At 40.2% G+C, this 16,283-nt stretch overlaps 1 protein-coding gene across 7 annotated transcripts in view; it reads right to left on the bottom strand.

Annotated features, from left to right (window-relative positions):
* Positions 1 to 84: 84 nt before the first annotated feature.
* ZFYVE9 (zinc finger FYVE-type containing 9) overlaps positions 85 to 16,283 on the bottom strand; it is a 228,733-nt gene continuing 212,534 nt past the window's right edge. For 5 of the 7 annotated variants that reach the window (XM_073789802.1, XM_019937810.3, XM_033866747.2 and 2 more), the window contains 6 exons: positions 13,167 to 13,317; positions 10,997 to 11,077; positions 7,621 to 7,783; positions 4,031 to 4,136; positions 1,790 to 1,966; positions 85 to 364 (listed from right to left, as the gene is read on the bottom strand). In XM_073789802.1, coding sequence (XP_073645903.1) covers positions 203 to 364; positions 1,790 to 1,966; positions 4,031 to 4,136; positions 7,621 to 7,783; positions 10,997 to 11,077; positions 13,167 to 13,317 — 840 coding nt within the window. In that variant the 3' untranslated portion in view covers positions 85 to 202. The other 2 variants (XM_019937808.3, XM_019937809.3) reach the window with 2 other exon arrangements.

Genomic DNA, 16,283 nt, shown 5'->3' on the forward strand with positions numbered 1-16,283 from the left:
ACAATGCATAGAAGACTTAGAATTATGGAACATCTGTCCCCCCACCCACCCTTTCCCACCCCGTCCCCCAAACCCCCACCCCACCCCCTCCCCCATTAATAGTGTTAACAAAATCTTAATTTTCCAGTTCTAAAGTGCAAATGATTTGGGTATGACTGCTGTTGCAACAGGTCTGAACAGAAAAAAATGAAGTCCTCTCTGTCTATGCGATGTTTTCCAGAATATAAAAGATGAGTTCCATGACGATGGGGCCCTCACTGAGCTGGCAGGCCCCTCCATGGATCACCGGCACCAAAGCGCTGTCCAGATCGTTCATGTACTGTGAGGGAAGGGGCTGGCCATTGCTCCCTGCTTGGTAGCCAACCTACACCACAGAAAGAAGGGGATGAGAGGTTACTGGACAGAGAAGATCTCTCCAGAGGGCTGAGGGCCAAGGAGGCTGAGCAGGAAAGGAGAAGTCCTTCTTGGCCAGGGGCTAGAACTGGCAGTAGACACAAACTTCTCCTTCTCTTCCCTGAATTGTCACTTACCATCCTATCATTCATCCTGCCTCTACCACATGATAGCTGTGAGACCTTGGGCCAGACACTTAATCTGTTAGGGTCTTAGTTTCCCAGGAAGGGGGGATGGGACACAGAGAGGTATGGAATGTCAGCAGTAATACGTAAACCTTTGGTTGTGAAAATTAAAACGAGAAATATACTGGGTAAACTCGCTAACACAACAGGAACTGAACACTTGTTCTTCCATCCATTCTTCCACACACCATCTTCTGAACACCTACAAACACAGGAATTCAAGGATGAATGTAAACGGGGCCCCTGCCCTCGACAGCCCTACACATTTAGCAGAAAAATGCTTGTTCTTAAATTGTTTTATGTGCGGTAATTCTCCAGCCACATTTTCAGTACCATTTGAGAAAGGACCGTAATACCTCATTTGTATTACCTTGACATGCTTAGTACAGCACTGGGCAAGACCTTTAGTAGAAAATAACTGTATCTGTTGACTGATGACTAGTCAGGAAATGCAGCCAAACATATAACCTTTCACATTTTCCCTGATAATGACATAACTCTGCATCAAAGCAGGAACACTGGGACATGTCACATGGATCTAAAATCCAAAAGAAATGTAGGGAGATTAGAGTGCTGGGCCACAGGAGAGAGACTCTGGGGAAAGGAAGTGGGGGCAGGGTGCACTAAGACTGGATTGTGACTACAAACAGCATACAAAAAGGTTAATAAGTAAGACAGGGAGGGAAGCCCGGCCACAGGAGACCTGAACTGACAGGAAACCCAATGGGGAAATAGTTCAAGTCCTAGCCACTAACTAGCTTGGAAATGTTGCCAGTAAGGGGTGGGAGCTGCAGAGGCCAGTCAGCAGAAGTCTTCTGTAGTTTAAGAAAACGACAGGATATGGGACAGCTTAGGACCTGCTCTCTAAAGGAGGCAGAATGATTCCCAAAGGGCGGGGCTGGGGAGTCTCAAAGGCTGGCCCTGATGTCATTCACACCGGAGGTGGCCGGTCCTCACACACACTTCTTAGCCCACACTAAAAAGAAAAGTCCTTGCAAGAATTCAGGGGAGGAAGCCAGAGAGTTCCAATGGTTCAGAGAGTCTGACCAAGCAGCACATCCAGCTGTATTACCAACAGAGGGAAGGCTAAATACTGTATCTGGTCAGGCCCAAGGTCCAGAGACTTATACTCTCTGGGTTGCAGCAGGAAAACTCACATGTCAGAGAACAGATACTGCCCAAGTCCCGCTTCAAAGGCTGAGACTCTTTACCTGATCTGAGTCAAGTGTCACACGTAGTCCCAGTTTAGTCATTCCATCTTCCTTCAGAAGCTTCAGGTGGGGACACAGAGCAAGACAAAAAGCCTTGGCAACATGCTCCGTCAGTCGGCTGTGATCTGCGGGATCACTCAGGCAACTGTGCTGGTCATCATTTTCTAGGAAGAACACCTGGTCCCCAAACAAAAGAGACTTTTAAACTTGTGCCTAGGAGATGTAGGAAGAAATGAGTACACCAACTCACGTGTACGAGCAACCTGATTCCCTAAGATGTGCAGGAAGACCTCAGACACCACGAGGTCCTTGGGCCAAGAAAAGTAGGGCACTGACATCTTACATCTAAGAGACAGCCTCTGCCTCTCACAGTCTCCGCATCCACAAAATGGTAGCTGCTATCTGCCTATCTACCTGAAAGCCATGGCCATGCTCATAATGGTATGTTCTACGCAGAACCAGGAATGGCTTACATTTTGCACTGTAAACTTGTAAAAGGAATCCTTAATATGTGGACAACTTTCTAAGAGAACGGACCTTATAGATCATGTCACCCAAAACCTTCATATTACTGATTACTCATAGAAGGGAGGTGACTCGCTCAGGGCCTAGACCAGAATCTGCCTCTTATCACAGACAGTTTTTCCCACCACATGGCTCTGCCACTGCTGAGGCCAGAGCTGTGTCAGTGTCCTTGAACTGAGCACTGCACTGGGCGCAAGCAGAAGCATAGCAGATTTGGAACTGAGACTTGAGTCCTAGTCACATAGAGGAGGGTCATGAGCAAGTCCTTTAGCTTCTTAATGCCCGGCTTGCCTCTGTAAAATGGGAAGCACCTATTCTCTCTGGTTATTATAAAAATTAAATGATATAAAAGCAAAACGTAAAAGATACAGATACGTAAATACACAATGCTTCTATATACCACGCCCTAGCTTACTGCTCAAGCAGTGGCTTATACTAAGAATACTGCAAAGGGGCCACTCTGAAGCCCTACGCCCGATGCACTAGTGAGAATGGCAGCATGAAATGATGGAAGGAGCTCTGGAGTGGGACTCAGGAGACTTCTGGCCCTGGCTCTGCCAGCAACCAGCATTAGGCAAGTCACAAGTCACCCGGGCCTCTCTGAGACTGTTCACTCATTATGTAATTTCTCATTTCTCATCTCCCTGCCTCAGTGGGTTACTAGGGAGCAAAAAGGAGGAAACAGGTCAAACTACTTTGTAAGCAATAAAGACATTTACATGTTCCAGACCCTGCACTACTCAAAATATATCAAAGGGATGATCATTACAAAGCAAGCAGAGAAAACCACTCAGCCGCATATGAAAACACCAAGCATGGTATGAAATTATGATAAGCCACTTGGAACAACAGCTCAAGAACTGAAGAACCTCTAGTCTATGTGTTGTCAGGAACCAGCTGGTAAACCTGGGTAAGGCATTTAACCTCCTCCCTTGGCCTCAGTTACCCTGTGTGTAAAGTGGAAAAGGTAGAAGTCAAAGAACTTCTTAGATTTAAAAAAATATATAAGATTTTTAAAGCTGCCAGAAATCCTAGAGATCTTATAATTTAATACTTTATTTTATAGACAAGTATAAATGAGGTTCAAAAGAAGTTGAGACACAGGACCTACCTGTTTACTCTCAGAAAATAAACTTTCTGATTTGTCTGACATGTACACATATACAGGGTTTCTGCCCTGTCCTCTCATTCCCAAGTTAGCCTCTAACACAGCTTTCACGTTAAGGAACAATAAAAGAGCTTAGGAATTGGCCAGATCTGGGTTTGAATCAGGACTCAGCCATTACTTAGTCGCCATGTAATCTTGGACAAGTTAGTTTCTGAGCTTTAGTTTTCTTATTGGTGAGATAAGTCTATTTTTTAAAGACTGCGTTATCCAAGACAGTTTTAACTGCAGCATAACCAGCCCAGCTTTCTGAAGAATCCAGCAAAGATGGTATGCACCCTTCAGAGATACACCCTTGTTGAGTTCCAATGTGAAAAAATCTCTAAAAACTAGTTCATCTGGAGGAGATGTCTGACTGCTGCAGGCCGCACTTTGTGCATTTCTTCCTAGTGAGCTAAGATAGACCAGAGAGAATTGGAGTATAGAAGGTAAACAGAGAGATTTTATTTATTTATTTTTCTTATCCTCCAGAATCAGCCCAGAATGTGTCTCTGGGCCAAGCAAAAGTTGTCTTCAAAGGAGGTCAAGGATGCCAAGTTTCATTTCCTTACCTCTGTCCATCTGATGACTTTTCCATTTGCTTTATACTCTGATCCATGGAATATCTTCACACTTGTTATAGACTCCATGGACTTCCCATCTATGGGACTTATGACACTAAAACAGAGACAAAAGGAAAGAGATGTAAGCAGCTCAAAGTTAGAAGAACCACTTCTCTTGTCAAGTCTTTTTACTAATTACACTGGGTGCCTTGCTGAACACATGTGTAAAACATCATAAAAGAAGAAGCCACTGCACAAAAATGTACATGAACAGAGCTCTCAGGGAAGGGCCTATGCACTGAAATAATTCAGGGAACACACATATGACAAAGGAGTCCTGATTCCAGGAGCTGGTTATTTAATGTAAAGAAACTGTTTACTCAAGCCTGCTCTCTTCCTCCAGTACTCCTCCCTTCAGTGACTGCACAGCCCCACCGATGCTGCTCTCCCCTGGCTCTGCCACAGCACTCCGCTCCTGACTGTGACGACAGTCATCACATCATACTCTCCAGACGTCTGCGTATTGGCCTCACAAATGAACTTCCGAAAGGGAGGGTATACGATATACTCACCTCTGTGTGCTACATTTCCAGGTCTGACACACTGCTTGGAATGTAGGCAGTTAATAAGTATTTATTGATTAAAGGAATTATTTGACCAAGTATGTTAATTATGACAGTGCTGGTGTGAACTGATGAACATGTATCTATATTATCTATCACAACAAACTCCCTTCAGTGCTACATTATCACTTCTAGATTCCTGAATAGAAAGGCCACATTTTATGGTCGTGCCCTCTCCAAAATATAGCAAGTATAAATACGTGGAGATACATACTCCTTCCAATGAGGATTCCAAAGAATTGTCGCAAAGATTCCAAACTTTTCCTAACAATTTTCAAACCTGTTTATGTTTTTGAATCTCTATGTACAAAAGGTCAAATTTAACCTAAATTGGGATTCGCTTCATTTGACTGAATTAAAATTATTTAACCACTGTGAAGTTTAACTTCTAACTCATCAGACAATGTCAAAAATAGAGCAGCCTCAGTTGATTAACACTCTTTTGAGAGAGGCTACCCTGACACTGTGGAACAAGCTGGAAAACATTCAGTCTACACACTACAAACTAAACTCCTGGGTTCAAGAGTCTTCCCTGACTAGTTCTTGTCCTTTGTTCTAAGATGCTGCCACTGGCACGTGTTGTAGGAAAGGGCAACCTACTTGTTGTTAGCTACCAATACCTTAAGGCATCAGATTTTCAGTTTATCAACTTTTTTGTCCTAATAACCATGGAATTTGTTGTGACAGATAATATAGACACTTGTTCATCAGTTCACACCATCAACCTAATAACCAAATATAATAGAGAATTAAACACAAATTGATTTTGAAATTTTCCAGGAAGTATGGGAAGATAAAGGGTTATTTGTAAAGTAGGCAAACACACTCATTGATTTAGAAATTGCTTCCTTTTGTTCAATAACAAAAGTTTTAAAACCATTTTTTAAAAAATCTTGTTGTAAATGCCCTCTACCTGCCTTTGCTTCTGCTAGTCCCTCAGAATGGAATGCCCACTCTGCCACAGCTATGCAGCAAATGTCTACTCATCTTACCAGACTCAGCTCAAGCAGCAGCCATTCCTCTAGGAAGTCATTCCCGAATACTGCCCGACCACCTCTACCAAGTTCCTCATTTCTTTTTTATCTTCACTGTCTCCTATAGAGTTTTCTATGAGCATCTTCCGAACTTTGGTGGACTTATTTATAACTATCTTCAAAACCAGAGTAAGTCACCTGTCAGCAAGGACCACGTGGACTTCATTTTTGTATTTTCAGAAGCCCACACATAGAGTTATTGCCTGAAGGATGAATGGGAGAAAGCTTAATACAATGAAGTATGACATATTTATTCAATTAATCAGTTTTTTAAAGAACCTACTTGGGGGACTTCCCTGGTGATGCAGTGGTTGGGAATCCGCCTGCCAATACAGGGAACACGGGTTCGAGCCCTGGTCTGGGAAGATCCCACATGCCGCGGAGCTACTAAGCCTGCGCTCTAGAGCCTGCAAGCCACAACTGTTGAGCCCGAGTGCCACAACTACTGAAGCCTGTGCCTAGAGCCCATGCTCCGCAACAAGAGAAGCCACTGCAATGAAAAGCCCGCACATGGCAGCGAAGAGTGGCCCCTGCTCTCCACAACTAAAGAAAGCCTGCACGCAGCAACGAAGACCCAAACGCAGCCAAAAATAAATAAATAATTTTTTAAAAAAAGAACTGCTTGGTGCTGGACAGTGTTTTAGGTGCTGGTGACACAGAAGTAAATAAACCAGCAAAAATTTCTGCCCTCATGGAGCTTACATCCCAGGGGCAATATAATAAAATAAATAAATAACAATATATGTTAGAGAGTTATAGGTGCTCTTAAATATAATTCAGGGGAGGGAAGAAATGTGTATGAGACGCTTATAATGTAGTAGGCTGGCCAGGGAAGGCCTTATTGAGAAAGTGACATTTTAGAAAAAACCTGAAGCAGGGAGGGAGCAACTCGTGGCTATATAGGAACAGGGTATAAGTTGAGAAAACAGAAGGTACAAAGGTCTGAGGGCAGAAGCACAGCTGATGTATTTGAGCAAGAAGCTAGGTGTTGCTTCTGAGAAGTGGGCGGAGGGTGGCTATATAGGAACAGGGTATAAGTTGAGAAAACAGAAGGTACAAAGGTCTGAGGGCAGAAGCACAGCTGATGTATTCGTGCAAGAAGCCAGGTGTTGCTTCTGAGAAGTGGGCGGAGGGATTGTGTAAGGCCTTGTATGTCGTAAAAGACTTTGGCTTTTACCCTGAATGACACTGGAAGCCAGTGGTGGGTTTTGAGCAAAGAAGTGACAATGCTCTGGCTGCTGTACTGGAAATTGATTAGGCTGGGGGAAGGAGGAGGCCAAGACTAGAAACAATGAAACCAATTAGGAGGCGACTGCAATAATGCAGACCAAATGATGGCAGCAGGGGTAGTGAGAAGTAGTACGATTCTGGAAATATTTTAAAGTAAAGCTAACAGGATTTACTGTTGGACTAGGTGGTAGGGTGTGAGACAAAAGCGTCAAAGATGACTCCAAGGTTTGGGCTTAAACCATCAGAATAGAGTTGCCATGTACTAGAGAAGAGTATAGGATTTGAAGCCCAAGGAGGTGGTTTTCAGTCCCAGCCCTGCCACTTCCTAGCTTTATGGAGTCATTTATCCTTTTGGTGTTTATTTACTCATCTGTAATACAGAAATAACAACACTAGTTGTTAAATGAAACAAAACTCGCAAAAGTGTTTTGTAAACCAAAAAAGGCTTAGGTTTTACTATTATCTCAAAAACTTTAAAGGGATTGTTTTGTTTCATCAACTCCTTCCCTCCTCCTCCCTTCAAACATATGCACAGAAACTCCTTCAGAAATTAAGCCAAGAAACCAGAAATTTAAAATTCCATGTTATGATACAAAGCAGTCCTTTCTTCTTAGGCAGGGCTTTCAGTAAAGTTATAAAACACCAGTATAGACCAAACCCAGAGCCTAGCCCATAACGAAATGCCACAAGGGGGGAAGGTCGCCGCATTTACCCCTTGTTGACATTCTTGTCGTCATCCACCCACTGGATGTGGATGTGCTCCTGGGGATCCTCGGCATCTGCCTTGCCACAGGTGACGGTGAAGTCCTTCATCTCCCGCAGCGCCTGCCTCAAGGCATCCATGTTCTCTGCAGTGATCTGGACCATAACGCCATCTGAGAATCAGCACCAAGACAATACAGATGGAAACAATGCAAAGCCAGGTAGAAGGGCAGGTGAAACCCTGTACCTGGCATCTAGCAAATCCCTCTAGGATTAAATGTAAAACTCTGTTCTGTTTTCTGAAGCTGACAGATACAAAGAGGTTTTGTTCTTTGAGCTGAACCTCTTACTCATTGAAAGTGTTATGAGGAGCAAATGCCAAGATGGATGGATTCTGCTTCAAACACTTGCCTGTTGATTTCACTTCAGGCACAACAAAGTTTGTCCTGAGACTGCTCAAAGGGAAAACTTACACATGGTCAAGTCCCTCTTTTGGACACACAGAGGATTTTGTTCGTATTTCCACTGATGCATCTATCATGCTCTGATCATATTTATTCGTTTGCATCTCTCGCCTTACTAAGACTGCATACAGTGAAAGCCAGTAAGTGTTTGAAAATAAATCACTGAATAAACAACAGCAGTGGGATGGGGAATAAATCCATTTATTGACTAGCAATAAGGCAAACCTACCACATGTGTCTTATATGGGCTACCATGTAGCCAACAGATGATAACTATTTTAGGGCTGCTACCTAGCTGAGTCAAAGGCAAATACTGAAATTGAGGGAGAAAGTTGTCACATGCTGAGCAATTACCCTGCTTCGCTGACACAAAATTTTCTCAGCTAAGATAATTTCTAAAGAGCTTCAATAAAAATTTCATAAATAGGCAGCTAATTACTCTACTGACACACACACACACACACACACACACACACACACACATTGAAGTGTAAGGCCTAAGAAATTCCCAACCCAAAGACATAAATATAACTTTTAAATACATTGCTTTGCATTTGTAAGAATCTGTGTCAGTTCAATTTATCATTTTGACAACATTGAAGGTGTGCTTTTTAATCACCTTATAAAGACACAATTTCAAAGGTAGTCAATATTTGATCACATAGGCATTAATCAGTCATTTAAGACCAAAGAACTGCTTAGCTCCTAGATATCTTAATTTCTTAATAGAGTGTTTCTGCTATGTAGTATAATAGCATACTTTGCTCTTCACTTGCTGTTTTATTAAGTTTACCAATAGAGGAGATCAAAGTCAATCTCTTTTAACACACATAAGATTATCTATGTATTTCAGTTAACACAATGGAATCTACCCTCAGGAAAAACTGCCCTTAGGGTACTGGAGTGAGCTACTGTGGAAATGAAAACCTGTCATTGTGTGTGCAGACTATATTTTCCAAAGATGACCACTATATGTCCCGTCTCACATGCTTTTCTACAATGCTACCTTTCCATTTCCCCATCAAGAAATGGAGTCTAACTTCTCTCCCTTCGAGCAGGCTTATGACCACTTCCAACACTAGAGGATGGTGGAAATGACACTGTGTGACTTTCAAGGCTGGGTCATAAAAACCAGTGCGGCTGCTGCCTTGTGCTGGAGCACTTGTGCTTGGGAGTTCTGAGCCACCATGTAATAAGTCCAACTATCCCAAGGCAGCATGCTAAGGAGTCCGATGATAAGGACTCTGGTCATTACTCCTAGTCTTTAAATCATCCCAGCACAGGCCCCAGACTTGTGAGTCAAAAAACTTTCAGATAATTCTAGCTCCCGGCCATCAAGTAACTACCAACCTTCAAGCTATCCCAACTGAGGCCCCAGACATCACTGAGCAAGGTCAAGCCAACCCTGCATTGCCCTGTCAAGGGCAGACCCAGAGGAATCAGTGAGCATGATAAAATAGTTGTTTTGAGCCATTAAATTCTGGTTTAATTTGTTATACAACAAGAGTAAACTAGATCAAAAAAAAGTGAAGAATAGTTGACAAAGAAAATAAATATCCTGTGATAAACCATAATGGAAAAGAATATGAAAAAGAATGTATGTGTGTGTGTGTGTGTGTGTGTGTGTGTGTGTGTGTATTATATCTGAATCACTTTGCTGTAGAGCAGAAATTAATACATTATAAATCAACTAAACTTCAATAAAATAAATTACAAAAATCAATTAAAGAAAATAACCAATATGCTCATTAGCCTTTCATTAAATTTCACTTAGTTAACTTTTCACGTCAATTATAGCAAACCAGCAGCAAATGAATCCCATTCTGTATACCAAATGGTGATTGCAGCATTCTTGTGGGTAATTGGGGCTGAACTTCATCTACATATTTACAGATTCACACCAGTGATATATCTGAATTCAGACTATGACCCTTTGGGCACCTTATTCCAGAGCTCTGAAAAGCCATCTCTTAACTTTTATGTCGGTGTCCCATGATACCTCTACCACTTACTCCCTTCTTTGGAGAGCTAGGCAACCTTATGACAGTTTTAATTAGCTGTAGAGTGAGATGCTATTGAATAAATAATAGGAGTCAGAAGTCTATGGCAGGACTTCCCTGGTGGTGCAGTGGTTGGGAGTCTGCCTGCCGATGCAGGGGACACGGGTTCGAGCCCTGGTTCGGGAAGATACCACATGCCACGGAGCAACTAAGCCCTGTGCCACAACTACTGAGCCTGTGCTCTAGAGCCCGCGAGCCACAACTACTTAGGCCGTGTGCCACAAACTACTGAAGCCCATGTGCCTAGAGCCTGTGCTCTGCAACAACAGAAGCCACTGAAATGAGAAGCCCGCGCACCGCAAGGAAGAGTAGCCCCTGCTCACCACAACTAGAGAGAAAGCCCACATGCAGCAATGAAGACCCAATGTAGCCATAAATAAATAAATAAATAAATACACACATACATAAATTTATTTAAAAAAAAGAAAGTACTCAGATTAATTCATTTGTTTAGAGTTGACAGGTAGCACTGTCAAAATGAGACTAGCTGGAATTAGACGTCAATCCAAAAAAGAAAAACAATGTCTACAGCAAAAGTGACACGGCTTCCTTTTTTGTTTGTTTCTTTTGTTTTGTTTTGTTTTTTGCGGTACGCAGGCCCCTCACCACTGCGGCCCCTTCCGCTGCGGAGCACAGGCCCCGGACGCGCAGGTCCAGAGGCCATGGCCCATGGGCCCAGCCGCTCCACGGCGTGTGGGATCCTCCCGGACCGGGGCACGAACCCACGTCCCCTGCATCAGCAGGCAGACTCCCAACCACTGTGCCACAAGGGAAGCCCAAGGCTTCCTTTAATGCCCCTTGTTTTTCAGTTGTACAGTTAGGACTGAACTAATGTACATGCAGTAAATAACTCATTCTTTACCTTCCACAATACTGGACTTGGCAAGATATCCTGAAGAGGATTTCAGAGCGCCACTGAACACAAAGAAACTGGCACCAGTCACTAAAATAGCAATAGAAATAGTTTAATGAAGAAAGACTCTGAGTTGGAGGGGTTGAAAATAATAATGAAATATTTGGTAGTTGGGGACTCCAACCATCATCATACAGAAAACAAAAAACACCGACTCTATACACCACAATACACAAGTAACCAATAATTCAAATACTAATGATAGCTTAGAGAATGAGGTTTTAAGATATACTCTCCCATTCTGTTTTGTGCTTCCTTCAATCAAGAAGCAAAGAAATCTTAGTGGTCATGACTAGGGCTTGGTCTGCAGCTTGTTTTTGTAAACAAAATTTTATTTGAACACAGCCATATCCATTCATTTACATATTGTCTATGGCTGTTCTTGAAGTATGATGCCAGAGTGTTGGCGACAAAGACCACAGGCCTGCAAAGCCTAAAATATTTATCATATTCACAGGAAAAGTTTGCTGACCCCTGATCTAATTCATTGCTTTTTTTAGATCAAATATATTTTGAATATGGAGATATGGTTGCCAACTATTTTATTTACCAAGTGGAGCTATTAAAAAAACAAACACCTATTTAAAAGACAAACACCTCTTCATGAAAGAAAGGATATTTAATTACATTTAGCTTTATGAAAACTGCACTACACTTTTTATTTCTCCACATCTTAAACTGGACTGAGCTATTCCACCTTCCTACCCATTGGCCCTACAGTATCTCTAATGGGTAGGTGATCCAGCCTTTGTCAGAGACTCCTAGTGACAGGGAGCCCACAAAGCACAAGGCAACCATTTCTATTTCTGGATAGCTCTCAGTGTTACAGAGTGTGCTCTCAAATTGAGCCCAAATCTAGATCCTTGTAGCTTTCACCCACTGGTGCTGGTTTTGGTCTTTTGTAGCTATAGAGAGTAAGTTGAATATTGTTTCCACATAATAGAAAACCTTAAAAATAGAGATAGCTATTTTTCACCCTCTTTCAATCTGTACTTTTCCAGGTTAAACATTTATACTTTATTCAAGAGGTCTTCCTTTGACCTAGTTTCTAAACATCTCACAGGCCTTGAATCATCCTCTAAAGACCTTCTAGTTTTATCACCAATTACGTTAATGATATCCAGAACTTATTCAAATATTATAGACATGATTTGACTAATAGGGAGCATAGTGGATTTATCACCAACCTATTTTAGATAGTATATTTGAATATACATGTGCTCAGTACCTTTTACGCCTTTACTAAACAACTGATTTAAAAAATACACTGAAGACAATGACCTACAGTATGTCTACTAGAGAAGTATTTCATAAAGCATACTAAAGAAAGCTAGTTTTAGGAGATATTCTGAGGCGAAAAAAGATTCATGGTCAAATAAATTTGGGAAGGTCTAGGCACTATCCTGCTTTTGTAAAATCACAATACACATCAGTTTGTTAAAGGCTCTGAAAAGTCCTGCAGTAAAGAAATCTGCTTAAACTTGTTTAACATAGGATTTCTCAGTCTAATATAATAAGCTAAACTTTTATTTATTTATGTGAATATTTTAAAAAACCATAGAAGCTGATAAGACACTTTAGGAAATGGCACATTGAGCAATGCTTCTTAAATTCTCATGTGTATTTGAATAACACAGCAATTGTGTTAAAACACAAATTCTGACTTAGCAGAAATGGGGTATGGAGTCTTCATCTCTAACAATCTTCTAAGTGATGAGACCACATTCTGAGTACCACGGAATCTGGAAGGCTTCCTTCAGAATCCTGTCAACCTATTAATTTAATTAACGTTCTTTGGGTATGGTCATTCAAAAAGCTCTAAATCCACCTAAGCATATTCTCACCATGGGGCCTAGTCTTCTACCTTCAAATATCAATGCTGGCTCTGTCAGTATCCTGAGGCAGTATTTTCAAGATGCTCCCCTCAATAACAGAGATCCCATTTGCAACTCTAAGTCTGGGTAGTCAACATACTCCTAAAGAATAAGCTTGGAAAGGTTAATTTAATCAAACTGTGGTCACCTATTCTGACAGTGAGTGTTATGGGACTGACATATCCAACTCTCCAGTTCCAGTACAATCTTCCATTCTTATAACCTCAATCAGCTCAAACACTCACCCTTTCTGGGTTGATTGTGAATACTGATAGCCTGGGTCTGATAGTTGCCATCATCATTCTGGACACACACGAGATGAGAGTCTGCCTTCTCATTGAAGCAGGCACCTCCTGCCAGGACATGCTCATTGGACTTGTTCATGGCTTTCATCATCTGCAATCAAAGAAAGGCTAACTTTCTTATTCTGCCAAGAATGGGCATTTTTTGGTGTGTCTGACATAGCACCACTCCACAACTTCTCAAAGACAAAAGAGAATATTATTATTTAATTAAAGTGACAAAGGAGCTACCAAATAATGAAAACAAAGTGAAAAATCAGTCACTATTAGTAAAAATTCACATACTTGTTGAATTCTCTCTGTAGTTTATAGGTGATTTATATTACAACCCAAACACATGACATTTTGCATTCATTTTCTGTCTTTTTATTGCTGCACTAAACGCAAGTAACTAAAATTAGTTTAGCTAATTACAATAGTTTCTCCTATCCACTGGATTCTCTGAGAATATATATACACTGAAATTCTAAGTCAAAAGAATGTCCCATATTTAAGTCTATCTTGCCTTCTTTTTCTACATCCATACAAAGGAGTGCTTTCCTCTACAAATATATGAACTCCATTATTTCTTAGTTTTATTAACTTATGTTTGATATCTTCAATGAAATCACTTACTAATATTTTGCTTTGTTCTTATAAAGAGAGTTAAGGTGATAATTCTGAACCTAACCTGGAAAAACTCATCGGCCACCACTTTGTATCTAGTAAATAAATCTGAGCTTATACCATCTTGATGCTAAAATCTGGCTTCTCGTTGAAACAGGCTAATGATAATTTATTTGTTTGTTTTTATTCCCATTTTTTCCTTCATGTCATCATTTGTTCAACTTTCTAATTCAATCTTTTTAAATGGCTTTGATCTTTTGAAAACTCTAGTTTAAAACTTTTATTTTCTTTTACTCCCCTCTTCTTCTTACATTATAAACTGCAGTGTGAAAAACAGTAGATGAGTGTTCTGATACCTTTTATATTCTTGTATCACTATACTCAAAAAAATGTATTGAAATAAAATTCACGACATAAAATTAACCATTTTAAAGTGAACAACTCAGTGGCATTTAGTACATTCACAACGTTCTTCAACCACCACTCTTATCTAGTTCCAAAACACTTCCATCATTCATTCCAAAGTAAAATCCCTCACTCATTAACCAGTTTCTTCCCACTCCCCCCTCCAACCACCAATCTGCATTCTGTCTGTATTCTGGATATTTCATATAAATGGAACCACATAATATGTGACTACTGTGTCTGGCTTCTTTCACTTAGCATAATGTTTTGGGAGCTCATCCATGGTATAGCATATATCAATACTTCATTCCCTTTTATGGCTGAATAATATTTCATTGTGCATATACACCACAATTTGTTTAACCATCCATCCATGAATGTTTGGGCTATGTCGGCCTTTTGGCTATCGTGAATAGTGCTACTATGAAAATGTGTGTACATGTACTTGTTATGAGGACCTGTTTTCAATACTTCGGAATATATACTAGGGGTAGAATTACAGGGTCATATGGTAATTCTATGTTTAACTTTTTGAGGAGCTGCCAAAATGTTTTTCATAGTGCATGAACCATTTAAAATTTCCACCAACAGTGTACTAGGTTTCTAATTTCTCTGCAGCCTTGTCAACACTTGTTATTTTCCACTGTTGTTGTTTTTTATAGCCATCCTAGTAGGTATGAAGGAGTACCTCATTGTGGTTTTGATTTGCATTTCCCTAGTGACTGATGACATTAACCATCTTTCAAGTGCTTGTTGGCCATTTGTATATCTTCTTTGGAGAAATGTCTCTTCAAGTCCTTTGCTCGTTTTTAAATTGGATTGTTTGTCTTTTGTGTTGAGTTATAAAAGTTCTTTACATATTCTAGATCTAGAGACCAGATCCTTATCAGATATATAGATTGCAAATATTTTCTCCCATTGTATTGGTTGTCTTTTCACTTTCTTGTTAGTGTCCTTGGATGCACAAAAGGTTTTAATTTTTATTAAGTCCAATTTATGTATTTTTTTCTTTTTTTGCTTGTGCTTTTGGTGTCATATCTAAAAATCCACTGCCAAATCAAAGGTCATGAAAACTTATCCTCATGTTTTTTTCTAAGAGCTTTATGGATTTAGCTCTTATATTTAGGTCATTGATCCATTTTGAGTTAAACTTCGTTCATGGTTTGAAGTAAGGGTACAACTTAATTCTTTTTATATATGGATATTCAGTTGTCCTAGTACCATTTGTTGAAGACTATTCTTTCACCATTAAATAGTCTTGGCATGCTTGTCAAAATCAACTGGACATAAATGTGTGAATTTATTTCTGGGACCTTAATTCTATTCCATGCCAATACCGCACTATTTTGATTACTGTAGCCTTGCAATAAGTTTCGAAATTGGGAAATGTGTAGGCTCCAATTTTGTTCTTTCACAAGATTATTTTGGCTTCAGAGTCCCTTGCAATTCCAAATGAATTTGAATATTGGCTTTCCATTTCTACAAAAAAAAAAGGCCACTGGAATTCTGATAGGGCTTGCACTGGATCTGTAGATCACTTTGGTAGTATTGACATATTAACAATATTAAGTCTTCCAATACATGAATATGAGATGTCTTCCCATTTATTTAGGTCTTCTTCAAGTTCTTTCAACAAGTTTTATCGTTTTCAGGTTTCAAGTCTTTTACCTCCTTGGTAAATTTATTTCTCGGTACTGTATCGATACAATTCTGAGATATCATCATCTCCTGGTTTGACTTTGTTATGTTTATAACTCTTACAAAGTTAATATTTTGATATGTAGCTGTATCGCCAGAGGCATCCAAACAATAATTAAATATTCCTCTCACACTAACTTTTATCAACCCACTAAAACAAACCAGTTCTATCAGGGTTTTCCAAAGATTACTTTTAAATAAGTTTTTGCAAATAAGGTAAGTCAGCTAGAAGATTCCTACTTAGGGAAGTCAATAGATAGACTAATTTAGGTTCTCATTTGCAATTTACACTTTTATCACATGAGGGAAATGGCTACAATCATATACAGCAATTCTAAAAAAACATATCCA

This window comes from Tursiops truncatus, chromosome 1 (assembly GCF_011762595.2).
Source record: "Tursiops truncatus isolate mTurTru1 chromosome 1, mTurTru1.mat.Y, whole genome shotgun sequence".
Lineage (NCBI taxonomy): Eukaryota > Metazoa > Chordata > Mammalia > Artiodactyla > Delphinidae > Tursiops > Tursiops truncatus.